The 18208-nt window shown below is 41.5% G+C and overlaps 1 protein-coding gene across 1 annotated transcript; it reads right to left on the reverse strand.

Moving 5' to 3' along the window:
* Positions 1–6766: 6766 nt before the first annotated feature.
* On the reverse strand, positions 6767–17044 carry PLET1 (placenta expressed transcript 1). The gene is made up of 4 exons (XM_023644810.2): positions 16771–17044; positions 12233–12434; positions 9667–9728; positions 6767–7670 (listed from the first exon to the last, which is right to left on the reverse strand). The coding sequence occupies exons 1-4, from the start codon at positions 16952–16954 to the stop codon at positions 7396–7398; spliced, it is 723 nt and encodes a 240-aa protein (XP_023500578.1). The 5' UTR covers positions 16955–17044; the 3' UTR covers positions 6767–7395.
* Between the last annotated feature and the right edge of the window lie 1164 nt (positions 17045–18208).

Raw genomic sequence — 18208 nt, forward strand, 5'->3', positions numbered from 1 at the left:
GATTTTTGCATCACTGTTCATCAGTGATATTGGCCTGTAATTTTCTTTTTTGTGTTGTCCTTGTCTGGTTTTGGTATCAGGGTAATGTTGGCTTCGTAGAATGCGTTAGGAAGCTTCCCTGTCTTCTTCAATTTTTTTGGAAGACTTGGAAGGATAGGTATTAAATCTTCTTTGAATATGTGGTAGAATTCACCAGGGAAGCCGTCTGATCCTGGACTTTTATTTTTTGGTAGGTTTTTGATTACTGTTTTGGTCTCCTTACTGGTGACTGGTCTATTTAAATTCCCTATTTCTTCTTGATTCAGTTTCAGAAGGTTGTATGATTCTAAGAATTTATCCATTTTTTCTAGAGTATCCAATTTTTTGGCGTATAGCTTTTCGTGGTATTCTCTTATAATATTTTGTATTTCCAAGGTGTCCATTGTAATTTCTCTTCCTCCATTTCTGATTTTATTTATTTGAGCCTTCTCTCTTTTTTTCTTGGTGAGTCTAGCTAAAGTTTTGTCAATTTTGTTTATCTTTTCAAAGAACCAGCTCTTGGTTTCATTCATTTTTTTCTATTGTTTTTTTTTTTTAGTCTCTATTTCATTTATTTATGCTCTGAATTTTATTATATCCTTTCTTCAACTGATTTGGGGCTTTGTTTTTCTTCTTTTTCCAGTTCCTTTAGATACACTGTTAGATTGTTTATTTGAGATTTTAATTTGTTTGTTGGGGTAGACCTGTCTTGCTATAAACTTCTCTTTTAGAACCACTTTTGCTGTACTCCATAGATTTTGGCATGTTGTATTTTCATTTTTGTTTGTTTCTAGGTATCTTTTTATTTCTCCTTTGATTTATTCATTGACCCAATCGTTGTTCAGTAGTGTTTTTTTTTTTTTTTTTTTTGAGGAAGATTAGCCCTGAGCTAACTGTTGCCAATCCTCCTCTTTTTGCTGAGGAAGACTGGCCCTGGGCTAACATCCGTGCCCATCTTCCTCTACTTTATATGTGGGACGCCTGCCACAGCATGGCGTGCCAAGCAGTGCCATATTCACACCTGGGATCCAAACCGCTGAACCCCCCGCCACCGAAGTGGACTGTGCGCACTTAACCGCTGAGCCACTGGGCCAGCCCCAGTAGCATTTTGTTTAATCTCCACATATTTGTGTCTTTTTTGATTTTCTTCCTGTAGTTGGTTTCTAGTTTTGTACCTTTGTGGTCAGAAAAGATGCTTAGTATTATTTCAGTCTTCTTAAATTTATTGAGACTTGTTTTGTGGCCTAATGTGATCAATCCTGGAGAATACTCCCTGTGCATTTGAAAAGAATGTGTATTCTGCAGTTTTTAGATGGAATGTTCTGTATATGTCTACTAAGTCCACCTGGTCTAATGTGTTAAGGTCAATGTTTCTCTGTTGATCTTGTTTGGATGATCTATCCATTGGTGTAAGTGGAGTGTTAAGGTCCCCGACTATTACTGTGTTATTGTCTATTTCTCCTTTTATGTTTGTTGATAATTGCTTTATATATTTAGTTGCTCTTATGTTGGGTGCATATTTACAAGTGTTATAGCCTCTTGTTGGATGGTTCCCTTTATCATTATGTAGTGTCCTTCTTTGTCTCTTGTTACAGTTTTTGTTTTGAAGTCTATTTTATCTGATATGAGTATTGCTACCCCAGCTTTCTTTTCTTTGCCGTTTGCATGGAGTATCTTTTTCCATCCCTTCACTTTCAGTTTGTATCTTTAGGTCTGAAGTGTGTCTCTTGTATGCAGTGTATATATGGGACTTGTTTTTTTATCCAATGGACCACTCTGTGCCTTTTGATTGGAACATTTAGTCCATTGAAATTTAAAGTAGCTATTGATAAACATGTACTTATTGCCATTTTGTTACTTTTTTCTGGATGTTTTAGTAGTTCTTCTCTGTTCCTTTCTTCTTCTCTTGCTCTCTTCCCTTGTGGTTTGATGGCTTTCTTTAGTATTATGTTTGGGCTCCTTTCTCTTAATTATTTTTGTATTGAATATAGGTTTCTGGTTTGTAATTACCATGAGGTTCATGTATAATAACCTATGTATATAGCAATCTACATTAAGTTGATGGTCTCTTTAGTTTGACGTCTTTCTAAGAACTCTACTCTGTTACTCCCTTACTCCCACATTTTATGTTTTTGATATCATATTGAACCTCTCATTTTGTGTTTGTGTATCCATTACCCTCTTATCATTGAAATAGGTAATTTTAGTACTTTTGTCTTTTGACCTTCATATTATCTTCATAGTTGGTTGATTTGCTTCCTTACTATATTTTTGCCTTTACCAGTGATTTTATTGCCCTTTTTTTTGATAATTTTCTTATTGCAATTTGTGATCTTCTCTTTCCCACTTAAATAAGTCCCTATAGCATTTCTTGTAAAACTGGTTTCTTGGTGGATAAACTCCTTTAATTTTTGCTTGTCTGGGAAATTCTTTATGTCCCCTTCCATTCTGAATGATAACCTTTTTGGGTGGAGTATTCTTGGCTGTGGGTTTTTTCCTTTCAGCACTTTAAATATATCATGCCACTGGCTTCTAGCCTGTAAGTTTTCTGCTGAGAAGTCAGCTGATACCCTTATGGGATTTTGTGTGTCACTTGTTGCCTTTCTCTTGTGGCTTTCAGCATTCTCTTTATCTTTAATTTTGGACATTTTAATTATAATGTGTCTTGGTGTGGGCCTCTTTCAGTTTATCTTGTTTGGTGCCCTCTGTGCTTCTTGTACCTGCGTATCTGTTTCCTTCCTTAGGTTAGGAAAGTTTTAAGCTATTTTTTCTTCAAATAGATTCTCTGCCCCTTTGTGTCTCTCTTCTCCTTCTGGGACACTTATAATACGCATGTCAGTGTGCTTGATATTGTCCTAGAATTCCCTTAGACTGATCTTGTTCTTTTTAATTATTTGTTCTTTTATCTGTTCAGCTTGGGTGATTCCTCTAGTCTTTCATGCAACTTGCTGATCCATCCCAAGCTCTTTAAATTGCTTTGTCTACATATTTTAGCCAAAGGCTTTTTTTGAGTTTGTTGTATTCAAGCATCTGAGTTTAAAGTTATTTTTATGTATAGGTTATATATGTTTGCATAGATAAATATGTAGATTTTTTGCATATGTTAAATTAGTTCCCACTTGTATCAGGTGTATATATTTAACTTCATTCTGGATGTAACTTATGTAAAAGCAGAGTGGGGGTGGTCCATATGTCCCAGTTTCACTGCTGAGCCACATTCAAAGAAATACAGTCCAGCAATCAGAAGTAAAATAATTCTTGGGGCTGGCCCCGTGGCCGAGTGGTTAAGTTCGCATGCTCCACTTTGGTGGCCCAGCGTTTCGCCAGTTCAGATCCTGGGCATGGACATGGCACCGTTTATCAGGCTATGCTCGGGTGGCATCCCACATAGTACAACCAGAGGCACTCACAACTAGAACAGACAACTATGGGGGGCTTTGGGGAGAAGAAGAAGGAAAAACAAAAAGAAGATTGGCAACAGATGTTAACTCAGGTGCCAATCTTTTAGAAAAAAAGGTAAAATAATTCCAATTTTCACATGTATCTCTTGAAGGACATTAAGGAAGAACCTGTTTGTAACTGAGAACAGCACTTAGAAAATTCCCTAGACCCTACTTTCAGTCCACAGAGGCTCGAAAATTTTCCTCCTGTCTCCACTCCCACAGTACCCAACCCAAACTCTCTTTTCCTCTTTCTTGCCCCACCCTCTCTCCTGACTCAGCTCTTTATTATGTAGAATAATTTAACCCATTTACCCATTATTTAGATTCTCCACAAGAAGAGAGAGCTTAGGAGCTGACTCAGGAAGTTAGAAGACCTTCCCCTTAGAAGTTTGAAGGTGAAGCTGGAGCTGGAGGGAGAAAGACGGGAAAGCAGACATTAGCTATTTCTTATAATAGTTACAAATGAATAATTTTAGTCCTTGTTGTAGGCACCATTTTATTTGTGCATATTTATATTGTTATAATACTTGGCTTTCTTATACATCAATGTATCATTTGTGGTGCCCTTTTTTAGGCATTAAATAATTATATAGTGCTTACTTTGTGCCAGGTGCTGTTCTGGGTGCTTTATATACATTAACTGATTTAATCTCCACAACAACCTATACGTAGCTACTATTTTTCTCCCTGTTCTACGGATGAGGAAACTGACACACATAGAAGTTGAGTTACTTGTACAAGGTCTCACAACTAATAAGGGGAAAAGTCAGATGTAACTGAACCCGCACAGCCTGGCTTCAGAGTTCATGCTTTAAGACAATTTAAGACTTTTAAGATAACTGCCAAACTACCTCTCTTATGAAATAATAGAGTTTTACTTAATTATTAATATTTTCAACATGTACTTTAAAAAGTAATTTGGGGGTTGATAGACGACAATAAGATACTGTCTCAATTTTCTGGCTGTTCTGCATTTTTTCCTGCTCTGAATGATTGGTGTTACAGTTGGACCATTGACCAGGTTTGAGACTCTTTCTGGTGTGTGAAGATCTTTGAGGTAATGGGATTTGGAAGGCATCAGTCTTCTTTCCTACTTTCTCAGAATGAATTGCCACTTCCCTTAAATGGGTAGGCAATTGCTCTTTCTAACACAGAATAAGAATGCATTGAATTTACAAAACACGAAGCTGCAAACAAGAAAACACAAAAGTGGAAGAACAAGTTTGGGCAAGTGAGTGTGGGAGCGATAAGCCATGTGTCTCTTGTTCATCTCTTCTTTCCGTGCATGAGGTGCAGCCTGTGGGCTTCCTTGCAGTGGCCTGTGTGCTTTGTTTTCCTTTTGGTGTATCACTTTCCCATTAGTGAGGATCAGGGTTAGCTATTCCTGACACTGCAAATGTACACACTTCCTTAGTCCTCTACTCTTATTCTGCAACCCACCCTGCTTGCCACTTACTGGATTCACTTAAGGAGTGACCAAGGATGGCAAATACCTGGAACCTGTGCTGCTTCAATTCCTGCCTCCTGAGCCCAAGGAAGATATCACTCGTTGAATACAACACTATTTCTGAGCCTGGATTTTGCTTCAGAATCCTTCTCACGGTGCTCCCAGCAGCCTCTCTCAATCAACCAGGTATGGTGTAAGGTAATAGCTGCTTAGTGTCTCTGACCAGACCTTTAGAACTAGGTCTGGGTGTGACAGAGAAATCAAAATTGAGACCTGGAAGAGGGCTGGCATACTGGGCCGACCCTTTATCTAACAGGTGAAAAAACTGAGGTGAAAGAAAGTAAAACCACTTGTGTAAGGTCGCCTTTCTACTTTGTAGCAGGACTGGAATTTAACAGTTTCCTGTCTCCTAATCCGATGCTTTTGCTCAGCCACCTCTATACTGCTTGTCTGAACTCAGCTTTCTTTGAGTCTAAAAGTTTTCCAGCTTCATAGAATATCTTTCCTGGGGCTCCAATATGTGTCACACCTTCCACATTGAGCGTGAGCTGGGGGCCAGGTTGGGCTATGAAAGATAAACAGGAAGCTTGTTCCTAGCTTGTCGGGTCAGGAATCACCGTAGCTTATCTTGGAGATGGCAGCAGAGAAGTGGGGCATGGAGGAGCACTGCGGAACATGCAGCCTGCTTGTTGTATCAGCAAGGGACACTCATACTCTTTGCTTGTCACATGACCCAGGGTTACCAGTTGTTCTGAGGGATCCCGGGTGAGCAGGAGCTGCTCAGGGTGTCCTGGTTAAGGGTGCAGGCTTTGAAGTGGAATAGACCACTCTTCAAAACCCAGCTTCACTACTGACTCACTGAGTAACTTTGGGCAAATTATTTCTCTCTCTCTGCCCAAGTATCCTCATCTGTCAAATGGATATGTTTTATAGGGTTGTTGTGAGGATTAAATGACACAGTGCATATACAGTGCTTACTACAGAGCCTGGCAGATACTAATAGTTGCTACTGAGTGATGTCACAGGAAATGGTGGAGTAATGAGTTCTAAGAATGGCCCCGCCACTAAAGCAAACATTAAGCTGGCAAAAACTATCAGAGTCAACTTTTTCAGAGCTCTAGAATCTAATAAAAACTCACAGCTATGAGGGGAATGCATAATGAGGAAAGAGACTGCTAAATTTTGACATTTAACAAAAATCTGTCATGTCACTGGCTGACTGCTTAGATCACAGAAAAGAGCCTTCAGTGACCATACACAAGAAGGAATGAAGTCTTTGCAAAAATACTGTAGAAAAGTCACTAAACAAATGGATGACTGCAGCCCTCGACAAGCAACAACAGTATACCCTAGGGAGAAGGGAGAATCCGATTTCCTGAGTTACCACATTATAATATTCAAAATGTCCAGTTTTCAACAAAGAAATTAAAGACGTACAAAATAGGAAAGTATGGTCTATCAAGAGGGAAAAAGAGGATATTGACAGAAATCGTCTCTGAGGAAGAACAGTCGCTGCATGTTGGCATACTGAAATTTAGCATATTTATTAAAAGAAAATTTTGTTGCTTATTACTGGAAATACCATGCTTTCTTTTGGTTTTGCATTATATTATGAATATTGTAAATATCTTGTCCCATTTATCTTAGTGGAAATTATCATTGGAGGAAAAGTGCCCAGTTTGCACTTGAGGAAAATTGAAATTGAGAAAATTTTACCTTAGATCTGGCCTTGAAAACTCTCACCATTCTATTAATTTTTTAATGCTCCCATCAATGAATAAACTTAAATAACATTCTCTGTATTTTAAGTTAAAGTAATCACTCATTAAACACATATTTGAATTTAACACCTTCATCATTCTTGTTTGAAGTATGGTTTATTTGGTATGACATAGAAAATAATGCTTTTATACCATAATCTTCACCTATCCTTGGCTGCTCAGACATGGCACATTCTTATTTTCTTGCCCTTCAAATGCTACTGATGTTGCCAATAGCATCAGGGCTATTAACTCTTTCTCCTTTCCTAGTTGAATCACATGAATCATAGAAGCTCTGTGTAACCTGAGTGGGTTTCGTCAGAAATCTGAGATCATCTTGAAAGTGAGGAAAGATTCTTCCCACAGAGACTCAGGGGTGCAGAGGAATCATCTGGCAATGAAGAAAAGTTTAAATTGGCTGTCAACATATTAAAGAGAGCCAGAATTCCAGGTTATACCCAGACAGGGTCTAAGTAGTTACAAAAAGCCTAATTTATGTACTGAAAGATCCATTTGAACATCTGTGTGCCCCAAGTCCACCAGTGAGTGGACTAGCTACTCTCCACTGAGTTACCCTTACGTCTCTGTGTGGGTCTGAAGTGGTGGCAGTAGAGCTGTACATTTGAGAACGTAAAGCCTTTGTTCACACACATATCGGAGCACTGGCTTGGAGCTGAATGTAGGAGAATGCAGTGGAGGCAGGAGCAATTGTTCCCCTAGCTTCCTTCTAGAATAGAAGTTTGCTGGTGAGAAAGATGAGCAGGATATGGATGGCATCTGTGATGGGGCTGAGGAAGACTCTGTTGGCCAAGCTTCTGGGTGTGGTTCGATGTGGGGTTGTGGTTGGCCTGGTACTGGAGGTCTTGGAGGCCATGGAGGTCTTGGAGGCCATGGAGGTCATGGAGGCCATGGAGGTCTTGGAGGCCATGGAGGTCATGGAGGGCCTGGAGGTTGTGGAGGGCTTGGAGGTTGAGGTCGTGGGGGTCAAGCTTGTGGTCATCTCTGCAAAGAAAACAATGTTATCAGAACCTCTTTTGGGTGGTGGGTGGGCACTAGAGAAAGGAGGCTAATCTGATGGAACACTAGAGCGAGTTCACGAGCAAAATTCAATAAACACTTCTCAAGAGCCAAAGGTGTATAGAGGAGGGGGAATAAAAGAGGGTACAGAATGTCAAGGAAGAAAAAATAAGTAAGAAACACTTTGTATCCTTAAGATCTACACAGTCCTATGGGGGAAGGAATTTATACTGAATTTACCCAACTACTAAATTGTTATTGGGTAGGTAATCAGCTCTCAAACGTCTTCATGTCCTTAACATTAGATCAATCAGTGCAAATATGATCCACAATGACACAATTTAATTTTTTCATGCTAATTTCAAAGGTTGCATATAAAGCCTGTAAGAACTGGATACCATCTGGGCCTGAGCATGGCTACCCCCACTTTAAAAGGAAGTGGAAAGAGGCCCCGTCCAAACCCCTGAATCACGGTTTCTGAGGCCCTAGTCATTTTCACTTGCTGGGATCTGATCACGCAGTGGTTCTCCGAGGGTGCCTTGCAGAGAAGCAGAGAAGCCAGGCTTGCAGCCCTGGGGGGTTGTCTGATTCTGGAAAGACTGGAGTTTGGCAATGCTACCTCCAAGGGAGTGAGTGAATCACAGAGGGATTCTAAGGAAGGAGGGAGATGTGAGTGATTCGCTCAGGCCTGTGCCTTCTTCTGCCTGCCTGGAGGGTGCCTTCCAGTTCTGTGGCATTGTCTTATCTCATTTATCATTTCCCCTTGTTTCTCAAGTATCCCACTGAACCAGGAAGTCTGAACACAACCCCTTTCTTTTTCTTTTTTTAACTGGATTTTATTAGCATGGAGCTAAGGAGTCCTGACTAGAAATATTTTTCTTTTCTTTCTTAGCATTTACACAAAGCTTCATCTCAAAAATGTCTTTGAGCAAGAAAATAACATCCCAGTTTTTTTCACAGAGGGAAAACCACCAAGGAAACAGTTTAAGGCTTTTATATAATAGTTTGATTAGGCGTAATCACTTTAAAATTTGTTGTTGAAAATAGATATCTCTTTCACTACATTGGCAGTGCCTGACTGGCAGGAAAATGGGCAGCATACTAGGTGTGTTTCAGTGTTTAGGGGCTCATGAGGAAGACCTGTTATTTGGACAACGAGAAAGACTAATGGTTCTTGTTCTTGGTGAATCTTATATTTAAAAACTTCGTTAAAAAAAAAGATTGCCTTTATAGTTTTGGTGTAAGTCTAAGAAAAGCAGAAGAAAGTATGCGATGTGGAATTTGAGTCCTAGTTTTACCATTTAGTTTTTGTGTGGCTTTAGGCAAGTTACCTTTGTTTTCTGAACCTCAGCTTCTTGAATTTGTTTACGCTCCCTAGAGGGAGGTAAGGGAGAAGGAAGGGGATGGAGAAGGGAGAGGAAGGGCGAGGTACCTCAGGATGGTTTGAGGACTACAGCCTGGGAAAGGCCAATTGAAATTCCCGATGGTATTGGTGGTGGCCAAAGGCCACTCTGAGAACTAATGAAATTCCTGGTATTTCTATGCTAGCAACCATTCTTTGTGCAAATCTCTCCCCTCCTCCCTTAGACCCTTTGGTTAAAGTCTGCTATGCCTATGAAGGCTTTGTGTGGGTGGGAATTCTTTCTGGAAATTGCGGAAGGAGTTGACATTCATATTGGTGTCTATGTGGTATTGAATAGAAACAGCTTCTGAGGAAGCAGGAGTCTGAAGCCACAGGTGACTGCGAGAATACGAGGCCCCTGGGAATTGACGGAAATCTTAGGGATGGCTGTTATTTCCCACAGGGCATAGGATAAGGGATTGAGCTAATCTTATGTAGGTCTCAAGGTACTGGGAGACTCAATTGACATCTGGGTAATGAGTGAGCCAAAGAGTCTTTTTTCTAGGGCCTCCACAAAGTAATTTTTCATGCTGATTAAGTTCACTGCCAGATATGTAAATAGGCTGCAGAAGGACTTACCATTTTTTTTCAGTTTCAGAAAAGAAAATGTAGCCACGTTGTCGAAATTGATAGTGAAGGCTCTGTGGAGGGCAAATCAATGAGAGATAATGGTGAGGACCTCAGCTGTGGAACTCACAAGTTCAGCTCACATTTCTGCCTTCCCAGGGGACCCCAGTGTCTTAATTCCTTTTGTGCTTACTTTCTTTACAGCACAATTAGCAGATCATTAAATACTGGTCAGCTCTATATTATTTTAACTAAGATCCTCCATGATTTTTGTCTAGACAAGATCCTGTCCGTCCCTTACTGACTTCATCACCCTGAACTCCCCACAGGCTGGTGGTATACACCTCTGGTCTGTTCAAGCCAGTTCTTCTGCCTGTAATATCCATCCTGGTCATATGCCCACAGACTCAACAGTGTCCTCCATGAAATCATTTCTCCCTGTTGTCATTAACCCAGACAGATCTCCACCAGAGAGACATGCCCCTCTACTGCATTGCCTTTGTTTGAGCCTCTCCTACCACTGGAGGGCCAGCTCCTTAAGGGCAGGTTCTGCTGTCAACAATGCCTGACACATAGTAGGTGCTTAATATTTGTTAAATGATCTGTACAGCGTAGTCTGTTGCTCTTATATCAGTGGGCTCATTATTGTATCAATCTCTTGTTCGTGCATTCAAGAACTAATTAATGGGAGTGCATGACATGCCAATTACTGTGCTTTGTGCTGAAGGGACAGCAGTGAACAATACAGGCATGGTTCTTACCCTTGTGGCACCTACAGTCCTTTCAGAGAGCAGATTTTAAACGAATAATCAGCTAATGAGTTAAACAATTGATCACACTTGTGATGTGTGCTCTGATGAAGCAGTGGAAGTTATGAGAGTGAATAACGGGCAGCTGGAACTTAATCTGGGCGTTTAGGGAATGCTTTCTTGAGGAAGTGCTGTTTAACCTCAGTAATTATCTCTGCTTGGCCTTGCCTCCCCAAACCTCATCGTAAAGTCTCGTGGGCAGGGGCCTCCTCACATCTCTTTTGTGCCCTACCCAGCATAGTGGACTTCCCTGCTTTCTGTATTCCATCATATGTGCTGCTCCTTCCTTCCTTGTCAGCCTTGCTGATCAAGGCCATGTGTGTATATTGTAAACAGGTAGAGAGGCCAGTGCACGTAGTGGGGTGCGAGTTAGGAGTCTGGAGACCACACTGCCAGCAGGAATGTGCTGTTTCCATTGCATACTGTCACTGTTTGGTCTTTTATCTGTTGTTGCCTGGAGTGCAGAGGCTTTAATGAGGTGAGATGAAAGGAAAGACATTGCCCTAATTAGCCTTGGCCGGCTTCTAAGACAGTACTGTCATTGTGAGGCTGGATTGTAAGCAGCTCTCTTTGGATTCTACTCTTGCAAGTCACTCTGTGGGCATAGTAATGCCTCCTCCAGAGCCAGCTAGGTCCGACCAGGCCCATGGCATGGCAGCAGAGGGCAGGATGGCTTGACAGCATCATCACCACCACTGTCCACGGGGATTTGGTGGCTGCTCACAGTGGATGTGGCCTGAGGGTCAGACCAGCCCTGTAAGTACAAAACAGCAGTCCGAAAGTGTAAGGACCTCTCAGCATTTGGTTCCTAACGTCATCTCAATAGCGAATCCCTAGCTGGGAGGAAGGTTTTTTTGTTCAAGTGTAATGTGAGTCCCCAGGTGGCCTCACCTCAGAATCTGAGTGCGCCCATTTTGTGTGACACTAGGAAGCCAGATTTATTACACAATCATCACACTTTCAGTTAGCAGACCATTTCCAAAATGAATCTATGTTTTAAAAAATGACTTTCCAGTTTGAATATAGAGAATTTGAAGCAAACAGGGTGCCCAGTGACAAAGATTCTTTGCTTGACCAGACTTTAGTCAGGCTCTAGAACCTTCTTCTATGCCCCTCTGTGTACTTCTTTGTAAAATCCAGTTTGAGCAAAAACCCTGCTAAGTCAGTTTAGCAAGAACCTCCCACCGTTGATATCTGATCACCCTTAATATCTGATCGAGTTCTTTCTCCTCCACCCCGCCCCAGGTGATGTCTGATCACCCTGGCCTGCCTTCTGCAAGAATCCTGTTAGGTCAGTTTAGCCAGATCCCCCCTTACAGGCCTTGATGTTTTTTTTAGTAATTTTCCATCCACTGACCCCCAGCTTTCTCCTTGGCTATAAAAGCCCATTTGCCCATGTTGTATTCAGAATTGAGCCTGGTTCTATACTGAGATCTCTTTTCTCCTATTGCAATAGACCTGAATATAATCAGTTTTTACTTATTCATTAATTCATTTTGCTTCAACTACTGTCCAGCTCTGGTTTTCTTTAACACCAGTTCTTTCTGTTTATGTTGAGTGTACCTGGTGTGTGTATATGTGTGTGTATATAAACTCCTATAGATAAAAGTAGGACAAAGAATGACATGGCAGAAAATGAGTGCAGCAACTGAATTCTCCACATCATAGCTGGATTGTAGTTGGAGTCCTTCAAGGCCAGTGTAAAACTGTGTAAACCCAATATGAAATTGTAAATGCCGAAAGCAAATCACAGATAGATAGGTTCTTACTGTAGCTCGACTGTGGTTATGTTCCTGGAATTAGGAGATATCCAGTTTGCCACGAAGATCATGTTGTGTGAGTCCTTCAGGTTATAGATGGCACTGCTGTTGCAATACTTGTCTGCTTTTTGCCAGTTGCCTATGGAGTTGTTGTTGTTGTCCACTGCTCGTAGGACCACAGAGCTGATACTGTTGTTCACAGGAACCCATACTAGGAAGAAACAATATGGAAACAATCAGCATTGTGCAGTAAGACAAGGGATAAGTGTCCTGAAATCAAAATTGTGTGAAAAAAGAAAGTTATAAATAGTTTGTACATATATCCTGGTCCCATTTTTGTAAAAGAAGTTGAAAAAAGTCTGGAAGGAAATACATCAAGATATTAAATGCAGTGATTTATTAGCACTGGGATTATAGATGATTTTTATTTTCTTCCTAGTGTTTTTTTGGATTTTCCCAATTTTCTACAGTAAAACGTGGACAAAGGAAGACCTGTACTCTGGCTTTGGTTTTGCTACACACTGGGGGTGAGATCCTGGTTAGCTCTTAACCTCTTGAACCTGGTTCCCATCTATCAGATGAGGAGGATAAGCCTGTTCTCCCCTTCTCTCAGGGGGAGTGGAGTGTGGGGAGAGAAAGTGTTGATGCATATGAAAGGGTGAAGTGGGCCCTTTGGGAAGTGCTTCATGGAATAAGGGACTGTTACTGCCAAATCAAGGAAAAGCCCATTTCTTCATCCCAGAAATGCTGATGCTCTTGGTCTCCCTTGTTGGGGATGAGGGAACAGGGGCCGCTGAGCCCTAGGGCCCCTAATCCAAGTACCTGTCAAATAACCCCTTTGGGTTCCCTGACCTTCTCCACTCAGGTGAGTCATCCTTATTGACCTAGCCAAGGGTGTGCTCACAGAGACCCCACTGACGCTCGTTAATTCTGCTTGTTACTTTCAGCATTCTGATGTGTAATGGGGGAGAAATTTCAAGAGAATTTTTCAGTCTGTCCATTTCTTCCCACAGAAGATCCCTTCTGAATGAATTCCCCAGTGCTCAGGTGTTGTTCTCCAGGGCCCTCTCAGCCACCCAAAATTCCTTCAAAGACTTCTCCTTCACACAAAGCAAAGAAAATCGATCACGTAGCGTAATGGGATCTGACAGTCCTGAATCTGAATTCTAGCTCTGACATTTTGGACCAAGTCATTTTACTTCTGACCCTCAGTTTCCTTATTGTTTATCATTCACTCCACAAATATTTATTGAATGCCTACTTTGCACCAGGGCATAATGACAAGGATAATGACATTATCCCTCGTTATATGGAGACTATGATACCTTATCTTGAAAGGTTCCTGGGAGGAGTAAAGAGAACAATGTAAGGACTTTAATACATGGTGGGTGTTGGATAAATTGCAACTGTTATTATTTCTATCACAAAACATTTCTCTGTTCTGTTTGTTTTTGCCAATCAAGGTAGGCTGAGCCAGATCCCACAGGCCTTGACTTGCTCAGCGAGAACCTGATGTTTGTCCTAGATGTGTGCATGATGGTGAGATGGATAGTGACGAGCAATGGTGTCATCCAGATAGTCATCAAGTCTGTCAGCTGTCCCATGGGCATGCTCTTGCCTCTGTCCTTTCTTCTGCTTTCCTTTCACTCTGGCTTGCCTCCTCTTTTCCTCCCTTTTATGCATCTTTATTATCTGGATTTCTGGCCTCCACATTATCCTCCCCTCAGGCTGCGGCCAGATCAGGCTTCCACACACAACACTTTCATCAAGACACACTCCTCTCCCAAACCTTCAAAGTGCCCTTCTTTCTATACCATATAAACATGTCTGCGTCTGTTCTGTCGATTACAGTACCCAGCATATGGCTTTTAAGACCCTCATAACCTAGTTCACCCTGCTATTTGCTCTCCCACTCTAGGGGCACCCAGTCTTCTTCTGGTTCTGCAGACACACCTGGCTCACACATGCCCTGGCCTTTGTTCATGTCTGGCTGCCTGTCTGGAATCCTTCCTTCTCATCACACAGCCCACCCCTTCTTATTCTCTAAGATCCTGCTTATGTCCCACCCCTGGGCCAGTTCAGCCACCTGTCTCTCACTCCTGAAACATTTGTTTTCTAATGTAGATTTGAGTACTTAATTACATTCTAGTTTGTACCATACACTGTGGTTTGTTTCATCTGTGTCAGTATGTGGCCAGCCCAGTGCTGGGTACCTGGAGGGTGCTAAATAACTAATCATTGATTGACTTAAAATGTTGGGCATCTATTGTGGTAGAGTGTCCTTAAAGCTGAAAGTTCAGAAAAAAAAAAAAAACGCAGGCAAGTTACCTCCTTCTTGCCCACAGAGGTGAAAAATGAAGGCGGGTACTTACTCAGCACAGTCTTAATGTAAATGTCTCTGCATTACGGCTTCTTTCATTGATATCAAGACAGACCCAGGGAACCTGTGCTAAGATACTGCCTGAGCTGCAATTGTGTCTTGGGACTTGCTGAGCCATTTATACCTGACTTACCACCTGTTGACACAAACTCTGAAATTAAAAAAAAATTCAAAATCAAAATAAGGAGAAGTGTTTGGCCTGTGTGGGTATTTACTCAGTCCCCCTAAAAGTCCTGAGTCTCAGTGCTGCAATGACACTCTACAAGGAAATCGTGGAGCCTGATGTGTAATCCTACGTGTGGAATCTGGCGCTTCACAGCTCCGTGGGCATAGGATTTTGACTCTTAACTTAAATCATCCCTATAGTGGGTCAGTTTATCACAGAGCTTTAGCACACTTCTGTTCTGAGATGAAATCAGATGCAGTTTGGGGAAGTGCGTGGTGCGTAGTGGGCGTCCAGTGAGACTTCCTTTCGTCCTTCCCCTTTCCCTCTGCTCTACCTAATGCCTCTGTACATGCTGTGATTTCCCTCTCATCCAGCATGTTCTCTTTCAAGGGGTCCTATGGATCTCTTTTGACCCTTCTTTCTCCTATCTTTCTACTTTCAGAAGGCTCCCATTCCATCCCCTCCTCCCCAGCATCGTCACAAGTTAGGTTTCATTTTCTTCCATTTCAACAGCAAAATCCTTCGCCTCGTGATGTGTTGTCTTAGGTCAGAGCTCTGTGATCTCTTTTGCATTAGTCCCTCCGACCCCTCAGGTCCTTCCTCATGTAAAAAGTCACACATATGCTGCATCTGGTCCGCCCTGCCCTGGTAGGACAAGATCCACTGCCTGAGGAAGTGGGACATAGCCCTGTCACAACTAAGCCCCTTAGCGACAGACCTTATGAAAAAAAATAGAAAAAAGGACAAGCTGGGATGAGTGTGCAAAGGCAGGCTCTAGTTCTCCTGCTGAAGCCTGGAATCTGTAGACCATGGTGTGGATATCACCCTGGTGGTTTCTGCAAAATTTGGTTAAAGTTCTAAGAGAGGCAGGATAACAGAGTAGATAAGAAGGCAGGCTCTGAAACTGGACAGCCTGGCTGGACAAAGCTGGACACATTTTGGCTGTTATTTAGGTTCACATATTAGCTATACTACCTACTAATAACCTTGGGTGAAACTTTAACTTCCCTGTGCCTCAGTTCTTATCTATAAAATGGGAAGATAATAGCATTTACTCTTAGAACAGGACTCAACACATAGTAAGAAGACTTCGCTCTCATTTCTATAATTGAGAAGCTTATAGTATAGTGGTTAAGGCTCAGGTTCATACCCCAGCTCCACCATTTAAGTAATTTTGTGACCTGAACAAGTCCCTAGCATCTCTACCTCTGTTTTCTCATCTACAAAATGGGAATGAAAACAGTATCTACCTAATAGGTTGTTAAGAGGACTTAATGCATTAACATATATAAACACCACATTAAATGTTGTTGTTGTTATTATGAAAGTAATTAGAAAGCACTTGCCTTGACTTCTAGGTTTCATTGATCCAAAAAGGGATATTTATAAAACAAGACTAGGCACCTCTAAGAAAAGCATGGGATTAGGAATGAAAAGACCAACATTTAAGAACCAGTTCTGCCACTTACTAGCAGTGAAACCCTGAGCAAGTCATTTAACTTCTCTTAGCTTCAGGCTCCTCATAAATAAGGTGGGATAGTAATACTTTCCCTGCCCAGCTCACTAGATTTTGCACCCATAGACTAGATGTCAACAGTGCTTCCTGGAATTGTGCAATATACAATCATCCGTGGCAGCATTGTTTTATCAAATAGCCATGAAAAGACTACAAACTGTGATGTAATTATTATCCCTTAAAATAATAAAAGTGCTCATTTTATTTACATCAGAGGATTTGCTGCATGTATGCTCTTACTGGGGCTCAGTTAACCTGGGAGTTGGGACTTAATGACTCCTGTGGATCAGGTTCACACAGGGAAGATGCAGAAATAGACCCACCCAATCCACTTTCTCACTTGTTCTCTTTCTGCTCCCATTTCCCATCCGGGTCAAAAACACATGTTTTGTGTGATTGAGAGCAGAATGGAGGGATCTGTTCTGAAATTCTGGTTAACTCCCCTCAGAGTACAAAGGACAACAGAGAGAACGGCTTCTCCTTACCTGTGTAGATTTTGTTGCTTTTATAGACATCTGAATCAACCCTGATGGCTGAGCCAGTGGTGGTGATGACCTTATCAAAGGGCATGCAGTTGTCAATGTCAGCGACAGGGTTGGCAGAAGAAAACAGCAGTCTGAGGCACAGACACAGCCCCAGTGGCAGCAGCATGGACCTGAGGACTGCCATAGTCTTGACCTGGGAACTGCTGGGCCTGGAACTGGGTAAGAACTACGACTTACTTGTTTATATGCTCCTGGGCTGGAGCTTCTGGGTGAGGTCATACATGCAAATCTTCTTCCCACTCCTCCCTAAAATGAACTGGCTTCTGGAATTTGGCCCAAGATATCACCAGGAATGGATCTCCTTTTACTTGTCACCATGATCCTTTAAAACTCCAGTTTTGCTCAAGAGAGGGAATGTACAGATCATGGTTTTATTTTGCATCTCATTCACCTTAGCATCTGCTATTTGAAGAGCTGTTGAGAAAGGTTTAATGCCAGCAAGGTGAAATTCTGAGTTGAGTAGTCACCACATACCTGGCTCATTTAGAAGCTCCACTCTTCTCCCTTCTCTATTCAGTCATAAAAGCCCTCTTTCCTTGGAATATTACATATCCTTTTCCAAGTCTCCTTAATTGAACGTGTCTATAATCCCAGTTCATTTTGTGACTAGCATAGAACTAGGAAGACTGTGCTTATGGATTTATATTTATTTCTTTGGAAAGAAGCAGCTTTTTTTCACCTTGCTCCTGACACTTTCCTCCATAGCATCATAGCACAAGAAAACTACTAAAAAAATCAGAAAATATGTTTTTTCATACCTCTTCTCTGATTTTTATGATTTACTCACTGAAGGAGAAAAGAAGGAAGAAATATTCTACAACTTGAGTAGGAAAGAAAACAAAAAGTGTAGAACTGAATCAAGGTGATATGTATAAATGTTTCTTCAAGAGAAGCACTTACAGAATGGTGGAGTAAGGACCTCTGAAAAATCCACTCCTCCAGAAAAGCAGTGGGAACACTAGCAAAAATGGTCAAAGTCAACTTTTTCAGAACTCTAGAAATTAACCAAAGGTTTACAACAATCTGAGGAGCATTTGTATAAGAAAAATGGCTGAATCTCATTAAGCAAGTGAGCATTGTGGCATTTTTAACTTGCCCTATTCCCACGCCTCTCCCGCCACCTCTGCAGTAGCCTTAAAAACCAATAGCCTTGTAACTATGGTTGCCATGAAGATCAGCAAACTAGCAGGCAATGGAAGGGACACAATGGAAGGGTTTGGCGCTCTCCAAAAAGCCCCACTCCAGAGAATTGTCACTATGTGACCTGTCTGGAAATTGCCTATAAAGCTGAATTCTCAGGGCTTTTAAAAATTTGACTTGACTCAGAACTTTCTCTATGTAAACAGCCTTATTGCTAGGGTATTTGTTGAAAATAATC

The sequence above is a fragment of the Equus caballus genome, chromosome 7, assembly GCF_041296265.1.
Source record: "Equus caballus isolate H_3958 breed thoroughbred chromosome 7, TB-T2T, whole genome shotgun sequence".
Classification (NCBI taxonomy): domain Eukaryota; kingdom Metazoa; phylum Chordata; class Mammalia; order Perissodactyla; family Equidae; genus Equus; species Equus caballus.